Source organism: Salvia miltiorrhiza, chromosome 7 (genome assembly GCF_028751815.1).
Source record: "Salvia miltiorrhiza cultivar Shanhuang (shh) chromosome 7, IMPLAD_Smil_shh, whole genome shotgun sequence".
Lineage (NCBI taxonomy): Eukaryota > Viridiplantae > Streptophyta > Magnoliopsida > Lamiales > Lamiaceae > Salvia > Salvia miltiorrhiza.
The window spans coordinates 26,032,264-26,042,180 of record NC_080393.1 but is presented as its reverse complement, the minus strand read 5'-3'; the positions used below and the strand labels follow the sequence as shown (position 1 = coordinate 26,042,180).

Below are 9,917 nucleotides of genomic sequence, written 5' to 3'. Positions count from 1 at the left end.
GGTTGTAATATTTCTCTTTATTATTATTATTATTATTATTATTATTATTATTATTATTATTATTATTATTATTATTATTATTATTTGATACAACGCTGACTTGATAGGGCTGCCTTTATCAATCAGGAGTTTATCATGACAGTTTAACATGGCTCTCGCCTTGGCAAAGCTTAGCTCCGCCTTCCAGCTATATCACGTGTCAGCTTTGACAGTTCGATTCCAAGATACAGATCAGTGTAACAAAGCTTGGGCCTAATTGCTTGAGTTAATGGGCTTTAGGGGTCAAATGGTCCCAAGTGCTAGATTTATTTTGAATTTGATGCTTATAAATAGGGCTTTCATTATTAAATGTGGGACTCTCTTTTAATCTCTCAATTATGTAAATGTAATCACACACAACATATAGTGAAAATTCGGGAAACCTCTGTGGACGTAGATCATTATGATCGAACCACATATATTTTTGTGCCATCTTATATTTTTATGTTTTTATTACTGAGCTCATCAGATTATCATACGAGAACGATTATGCCACGTTAGTTAGTCTGCTAGTTTGTTACCACTAAACTTGGCCGAAATCCTAACAAATAGTAAAATCAAATGAAATCAATACTTTAACAATTATCACGCAAACATAAAATTAAAATTTGATGAAAGTTGAATAATTAAACCAAATATTTATATCTAATAACCTTTGCCGACAATGCTAAAATATATTAAACTATAAAAATATAGTTTATATAATTAATAACTTGATCACACCTAGAATGGCATTAAGGGTGAAATTTACAAAAGATGATTAGAATCCATCTGATTTTCGAGAAAATCTCATTCTCTCTCTAGAATCAATAAAGCAAACAGAATCACTCCAACCTATAAAGAAAGCAAACCACCCTAGCCATGCACTTCAAAACCCAAAGAAAAACACCTTCTCCTCATCAACTCCCACATATTCTCCAATTTCCTTCATACTTTTCTAAAATCCAGCTTCAATTTTAAACTGGAGATGAGCAGCAGCAGCAGCATCGAGTTCTTGAAAGGCTGTCTTCGATTAGTTGTATTGCTGGGATTTCTTCGATTTTTGATGGTTGAGGCTCATCATCATCATCATCATCACCAAAAACCAAGAATTAGGGGTGCTGGAATAATAGTTATGAAAAAAGAAGCTTCTGGAAACATGAAGAATGATTTTGTTGTAGCTGTGAATATGGTGAAGAGGAAGCATAGGCTTCTTTCAAAGTTGGAGCTTAACTATATGAGCAAAAGGAGGGTTCCGAATGGGCCTGACCCCATCCATAACAGGTTTCTGCTTCCCTTCTTTTAATTTAATTAATTCCACGTACAATTAAGGGAATTTAGTGAAAACTTAAACATAACTAACAAAGTTAATTGGCTACAACATTTAATTTGGTGGTAATTTATTTTTCAATTTAGTACAACTCAATTTTGTTTACGTACTGTCTCTGAAAAGGTTGAGCTTGCATGCCAGCTATAGCAATTTTCGAGGTTATGATTAGAGATGTCAATCGGGCCAGCCCACCGGGTTTTCGGGCTAGCCCTATCGGGTTCCGGGTTAGTCGGGTGCGGGCTAATCGGGTTGGAGATTTTTTCGGGTTGTAAATCTTCAACCCTAACCCTAAACTTTCGGGTTTCGGGCTAGCCCATCGGGCTAATAAGGTTAAAGGCGTAAAAATAAAATTATCATTTGTATTTTATTATTCCTAATGATCTAATGTATAATGTATAAAATATACATAGATATTAAAGATATAAATTATATAGCAAAGCATGAAATGCAAAAATATAAGATATTCAAGATTACATAAACAAAATTATATTAAAATGAGATAGTAAAATTTAACATGTATCAATGCCCTAGAATCAATCTGGATTATTACTTAATAATTAATGGATTTGCCATGCACGTCTCATTGACAGAAAAAAAAAATTGGTATCACTTTAAAATGAGATACTAATAATTAATTTCTAACTAATGAGATACTAATAATCAATTTCTACAAAAAATTCGTCATTAATTTCACTTTTTTTAATGAGATTGCACACACACACACACATATATTCTAACTAATTAATTTCACTTTTTTTTAATGAGGCTACATATATATATTTAAGCAATTACCATAGATCTAAACATAGCAGAAGTTGTAACTGGATGCATCAGTCACAATTCCGTCAGCCCACCGGGCCAGCCCATCGGGTTTTCGGGCTAGCCCTATCGGGTTCCGGGTTAGTCGGGTGCGGGCTAATCGGGCTGGAGGTTTTTTCGGGTTGCGATTTTTCAACCCTAACCCTCCAATTTTGTCGGGTTATTCGGGTCGGCCCACGGGTTTCGGGCTGCATTGACATCCCTAGTTATGATAGAGAAAAATGTACTTTGTTTTGTCATCTAATTAGTTATAGTAGAAATAAAGCAGACGAAAAATAAAAGCTTGCTAACATTATCATCACTTTATTCAAACATTTTATATCTTTTGTATATTTTATTTCCTTCACTTTTGAGGGTAAATTCAAACTTTTAATGTTGCCTTTTCTTTTTGTGCTCCTTTTTTTACTCCTTCCTTTATTGTTAGACTAACCCCTTTACCCAAATTAATTACAATATGGCTTTAATTTATAAGAGAATATAATATCGTTATAATTCTGTCTTGTATATATATACATAATACCGTACTTCCTCCATGTACAAAAATTATAATTTTATTATTTTTGTCCGTCCACTAAATTATACTATTTTTATTTTTATTTTTTTGAAAATGACCATTTACATATTTTAAACCTTATTCAAACTCAATATTTCCAAAACCTCAATATTTAACACATCAATTTTGGTAGATCTTTTTCTTCATCCAATTTTGATGGGTCCGCATCAATCTACACATTATACATATCTCTTAATCATGCGTTAATTAAAATATGTGCCTTTCAAATCATACTACATTTTTTGTGGACAAACTAAATATTTTTTTATGAAAAAATTATTATTGCTTGAAGAAAACTCACTTTAATCTTCTAAATGACTCAATCCCGATTTATTATTGATTAAAAAAAAAACATCTTATCAATAAAATGTGCTTCGTCGTCAAAAAGAATATATAAAATTAATTAAAAACGGCGTTGTTCCGTATTATATATTTATGCTAATATAATGTACACACATATATATATATATATATATATATATATATATATATATATATAAGGTGTGGTTTTAGAGAGAACTACATTATTTGTGAGAACGTGAGAACCATCAAATCTAATGCATCCACTATAAAAATTAATGCATTTGCTAAAATTAATGCACTAAAAAAAATAAAAAAAATTGCTCCCTTTAGGATTCGAACCGGCCAAGTTCTGCATTCATCCAACTAGATGATACATTCACCGTAGATCTTGATGATTGAATGGCTGAAAATAGTTCTCCGTTCTTTTTTTATTTAGTGGTTCTTTCTTGAACCTTTTCCTATATATGCATGTTCTTTTAAACTTCATAATCAAGTTACATGGAATCGACCACGTGTAATATCATCAAGTCATATACTTATCACTTAAAAGCATATGCAAGAAAAACTACTAAAAATAGAGTTACTTGTGAATTCTTATAGAATCATGAGAAAAAAAATAGTATTAGTATAGTCATGGATACATGTATACAAGTATGTTAATAAATTATTTTAGCGCATGTTTTTAATTATATGTATACAAGTACGTAATAAATTATTTTAGCGCATGTTTTTATATGTATGTTCATATTAAGTCGTCAAGTACATGATTTGTAATCAACACGTCAAACTTAAAAATCATACAAAGTCAAAGAAAATTTTTGGTTTATGGGATGAAATCCTAAGGGATCATTTGTTTTGCATGATTGATAAAATATATGATTGAGTATTTTTATTTTTTAAGAGTGATTTCTTTAATCTCACATTTTCAATGAAATGGTAATCAAGTAAAACTAGCTTAAATGATATAAATAATCAAGGACCTTGTGATATCCAAAAATATCAATTCATTAAAGTAAATAAGGAATAAACCTTATTATTTGTATCTATCAAGGCTAATCCTCCAAAATAAACGCTAGTAAGTTTATCACTATCCACTATTAACCAACAAAAAAGGAATAAAACGAAACTAATCCTTAATTATACCTTCCATTCCCGCTGTACACACACACACACACACATATATATATATATATATATATATATATGGGGGGAAAGGTTCAAGAAAGAATCACTAAATAAAAGAAGAACGGAGAACCATTTTCAGTCATTCGATCAACAAGATCTATGATGTATGCATCATTTTGTTGGATGATTAATGCAGATCCTGGGTTCGAATTCTGAAGGGAGCAATTTTTTTTTTATTTTTTTGAGTGCATTAATTTTTACAGTGAATACATTAGATTTGATGGTTTTCACGTTCTCACAAATAATGTGATATATATTTATTATTGTTATTATTATCATCATCTTTTTCTTCGTGAATTTTTTTTCCCCATATTTTTGTTCTGAGATGAAATAGCAAATTTAATTATAATTTTCTTTGTAACAGAGGAGCTGGCAAATCACATCGACCACCAGGACATGCTTAAGTGAAGGATAAATAGATCTCATGAGCTTAAAAAATCTTAATTTGTTTTTGTTTTCGATTAGCTAGCTAGGAAATATTTGAGTTTTTAATTTATAGAATGAAGTTCATAACTACGTGCTGAGTTTGTTGAGAGCATTGCTGCCAAAGGAGTTGTTTGTCCCTAATTTTACAGTCTTGATGTAATTGTAGATCTCTCTAGCGATGATCGATTGTGCAAGGACGTTTTTACCAGCTGATCTTTATTAATTTTATTTATTTATTTTGTAGAATTATAATTTTGAAACAAGACAAGACAATTTCCTACAAAATGTTATAATTGATAAAAGTTTATCCCAATTTATAATTGATAAAAGTTTATCCCAATTGTAATTAATGAAGTACTAAGAGCATCCACAGTGGGAGTGACCTGATAGCTGAGCTGATAGAGGAGGGACCACATTGGGTCAAGGAGGCTGCAGTGGGATAACATGATAGCTGACCTGATCTTTTTAGCTTTGATTTTTGTATTTTTCATTTAATTTTAATTGCACACATTTAAATAACACAATTTACTTCAAATTAAACTTCATTAATTTTAAAAACCTAAAAATTACACTAAAAGAAAAACCCTAAAGACATAATTTAAAATTACTTAATTAAAACCTAAAAAACATAATTAAATCCTATCTAGTCTCCATCGGCCCTTCGCCGAGCTAGGATCTCCGCCACCCATTGCTTGTGCCATTCTACCTGCTCCGGAGTCATGTCGGAAGTCTTCATTAATAAGATCTGATCGTCGTGGATCTCCCTCTTCAGATCGTTCTTCTTGGCGTACTCGTCGATTATTTTTTCCAACTTCTCGTTTGATCTATCCAACCTCTCCTTGTATTGTGGTGGAGGCTCCGAGCTTTGCGATGCCTTCCGCTTCCCCTTCGCCGCTCTCTTCGCCGCCTTGTTTCCAATTGGCTGGGAAGACGTGATCTCCTAGCCCAACGCTGAGGTGGTGAAGTCGCCCGTCTCCGACGTCTTCGTCTGCTTGGAGGAATGGACGTCGCCCGTCTCCGACGTCTTCATCCGCTTGAACCTCCGGTTGATTCGGAGAGTCCTCCATGCATTCTAGTAGTTGAAAGAGCCAGAAGTGGGACTCCTACCTTGAAAGATGACTTGGGCCTTCTGTTGGAGCATGTTGTCGGAATGGCCGGAAGGCCACTTCGCGCAAACCTCCACCCATACATTCTCCCACAACTTCACCTCCGAGGCCACTCGGGCAAAGTGGCCCTTTATTTGGCGGGGTTTGAAGGCGACGCCGAGGAGGGAGTTCACCCGCTCTAGAATACAGCCCCAATAGGCATCTCCCTTTTGATCGACACCCCAGACGCCCAAACACGGACAATAAGGTCCGTCTCCTCGAGGGTGTAGGTGTGCCGAGCAACCCTTCCTTCCTCCGGCATAGGAGTCGACGCCTTCTCTTTTAAGGCCATAGCCTTCCGCCGCCCTCCTTTCTTGGGCTTCAACGCGGAATGGGCGGCCCGCATCTCCTCCTCACCGCTTGGACGAGGTTCCTCTTCCAAGTTGATACCCGCCAAATTGGGATGATAATCGTCTCCGCCGAAGAGGTCGGAAACCCAATTTGAGTCGTACCAATTAGGATTGTGGGGATCCTTTTTTTTTTTTTTGAGAGAGAGAGAGAGAAAAAGAATATTGGAGAAGATAGGAGAAGATGTATGAAGAAGAAGAAGATAGGAAAATTTATAGAAGAGAAAAAGGAAAAAAAAAATTAAACGATCGAATGACCGTTTTTTTCAAAAAAAAAAGTGAGTTGGTAAAATGGGGAACGGCCCAAATTTTTTAAAATCTGATTTAATTTTTTTTAAATAGGCGCGTGTAAACACACGCCTCACATTTTGGCTATAGGGGCACACCCGATCTATCGAGACCCCATCGAGTCATCGTTCGCCGCAGTGGGCGACCCGATTTCGGGGGTGACTCTAGTCCCCCTATCGGGTCCCACTGTGTATGCTCTAATATCCTACATTGTACGTAGTACTCAAAATTATAATAGTTTATAGTATATCCCAATTGTTAATCTATGGGTAAATTGCATGAAAATACCCCACTTTATACCAAAATCTGATTTTTTTAACAATCTTTTTAATTGTAGCAAAAAATTCAACAAAGTTTCAATTTGTTGCAATTGACTTCCGGAATGATTTTCCAGCCAAATTAAATTTGAGTAGGCAGCCAGACCACCAACGTGGAAGTCGGAATGCCAACGTGGCATCAAAAATGCCAAATCACACATCATATTTGCACTTTTTTTTCTTTTCTAAGTAGAACTAGCATATTTGCATCCCGTGCATTGCATGTAAAACGTTTTTATATTTTCATATTATATAAAATTGATACTAATTCAATTATCATATTTATAAATATATATAAAAAGTTTATTGAATATATTTGAGATGAATATTGAAAAAAAAAATAAAGAAGAATTCACAATAATAAAAATTGCTATTATAGAAAGGCAAAAACATAGTTAAAAAATAAAAAAAGAATTGAAAAACATATTTATTTAAAAAAAGACGAGAGAGGAGAGAGAAATTTTTAAAATTATAATCTTTAAATAAATATAAATTTAAAATTTAAAATCAAATATTTACATAAATAGATCAAATTAAAGCTCTTATCATGATCTTTAATTTGATATGCATATTAAATATATTGTAATTAATTGGATTTCACGATTTTAGAAAGAAATAAAACAAAAAAAAAGAAGATTAAGAAAAAGGAAATAATATATATATATATATATATATATATTTATAATTTACATATAAATCTTCAATTTTATTATCTATACTATATTAAAAAGGCAATTCCCAATTTGAAATCAATTTTAAAATTAACGGTTTATTTGTAAACTATATCTTTTCTTTTTTATTTCCTTTAACTTTATCTTCTTATTTTTTGTTTTATTTCTTTCTAAAATATTAAAATTCAACTAATATATTATAAAATATTTAATATGTATATCAAATTAAAGATCATGATAAGAGTTTTAATTTGATACTCCATCCGTCCCAATATAAATGTCCCATAGCTTTTGGACACGAGATTAAGAAATATGTTAAAAGTAGATAAAGTGGGTTGCTGGAAATTATTTAAATATTATGTATAGAGAGAGAGAATATATATTGCCAAAAAAGGAATGAGACATTTATATCGGGACGTCCCATTATAAAGCATATTAACAAGCAGAGACGAACAAAAGCAGGTAAAAAGCATAAGGGATTAACACCACGGCATGCAAAGAACAGTAATAAAGAATTAAAAATTCTTCGTGACCCATTCGTGGAATTCCAACATCTATTCTATTTTTAAAGAAAAAATAAAATAAAATAAACCCAAAAACTAAACTTGGCCCGAACACATTAGGCCCGTCTTTGGAATTAGGGTTTGGGCCCCCTAGAGTTTGAGACACGCAGCTAGGTTTGGAAACCCTAGTTGCCGCCGCCACCTCCCAAAACAGCCCCCCACGCTCGGCAGCAGTCGGCCGCCGCAGCAGCCCGGCGTGCCAGCCACCAGCGCGAACGGCCGCCCGGTCGGCAACCCATCAGCATCGTCCGGCAGCAGCAATAGTCCAGCGCCTCCAGCAGCTCCAGCGCACGGCGACAGCAGCTCCAGCAGGCGGCAACAGCAGTGGCAGCAGCGGCAGCGCGCCGCCCGCCAGGCGCGCAGCGCGCAGGCGCGGCCCCAGGCTCGCACTGCCCCTGCCGGTTGCTTCCCCGTCGCTCGCCTAGCCCCAGCCCACCTTGCCGCGCCTCCAGCGCACGTCCAGAATCGAGAGCAGCAGCGGCCGCGCGGCGCCTGCCTGGGCACGCTGCGCACGGCGTGCTAGCACCCGCGCGCGCGCAGCCCCTCGGCGCCCGCAGCCCCATGTGCCCGGTTCCGTCCGCCGCCTCCTTACATCGTTCATCGTCGTTGAATCGTCGTCGTTCTTGTCTCGTTCCTCAGTTTTACAGATTACAACGGAAAAACAAATACAATTTGAAATCCTAATCTAACCACGGATTTTCTCGCGGTGAAAAACGATCACAACGTCAAACGACGTATTCCACGAATCAACAGACCACGAAGAACAACAGCAGTAAAAACAACGCACATTATTAATTGTACATAAATTAATAATAGAGCCAATAAATTAATCCTGGGCTCTGATACCAATTGAAGGAATATTAAATTGAATTAATGCTCCGCTTTGCCCGATGATCGTTTCTTGGAATATTATTAATTTATCATACAACGATTAATCTTAACATGCTCCTATGAATTTAACAGCTGCACATAGATGTTAGGAAATACTTACTTGTGAAGCGGATGCAGAGGTTGTTGATGATCGTGTCAAAGGACTCCAGTTCTGATCTTCTCGACTGTATCCCGCTCAGCTTTCACCGTTGGATGGACAACGAGCTATGAAAGTCCCAAGCTAGAAATCTCCCTACGTTTCCTGCGCCTCCTTATTGCTCTCAAAACCCTAATAATTATCAGTGTGTATTTCCTGAGAGCTGACAGCTGTATTATATAATACAGAACAGAGGAGGGGGCGCCAGTTACTAGGCCTGGGTGATTTCTAGCCCTACTTGGGCTAGGAGACATTGGGCCAATCCAGGGACCAGATACAAGGAATAAAGATGGGCCTCAAATAAATTAATTTATCTATGGTCATCCCAGACCATAATTAATTTATAAATATCAGTTCATTCCACTAGAGAACCGATATTGACTTACCCTTTTATTGCCGGTGATGAGTCGGGGCTTGTATTTAGACTTATTCAATCCTCGTATTTAAAACATCCGACATCCATTAATTAATTATAGCTCTGACAGCCTTAATTAATTAATCTCTTTGTAATCCTTAAGCAGTACCACTCAAACCTTATTATTGCGCCTAAATTTAATCAACCTGCAGGGTTTAGCGCAATAAACATTATTGAGCTCCTTAAGGGGATGTCATTATCCTATACGGATACGAGTACTAATACAGATGATCAAATATCATATATTAACCGCTATCACCCAAGATACAGAGTACTCAAGTTACTATATAACTCTCGCTCATAGTAAGTCAAAGTGATAAGCGAATCAACATATATATCTGAAATCTTATTAGTATTAAGATCTTATAAGTTACCGAGATCTTGATTCTTCACTTAAGTCAGATAGAAGAATACATCTCACTGTGGTCCTATCAATACGTTATGACGTACCAGTATAGATAAGTAGTCAAGACAAACTACTTCCATCTATACCGCAGCCTAAACCAATAA

At 35.5% G+C, this 9,917-nt stretch overlaps 1 protein-coding gene across 1 annotated transcript; it reads left to right on the top strand.

The window, feature by feature from the left end:
- The first annotated feature begins 676 nt into the window (after positions 1–676).
- Positions 677–4,880, top strand: LOC130993739 (uncharacterized). The gene is made up of 2 exons (XM_057918779.1): positions 677–1,302; positions 4,573–4,880. Exons 1-2 carry the CDS (start codon positions 1,007–1,009, stop codon positions 4,610–4,612), a joined length of 336 nt encoding a protein of 111 aa, XP_057774762.1. The 5' UTR covers positions 677–1,006; the 3' UTR covers positions 4,613–4,880.
- The last annotated feature ends 5,037 nt before the right edge of the window (positions 4,881–9,917 follow it).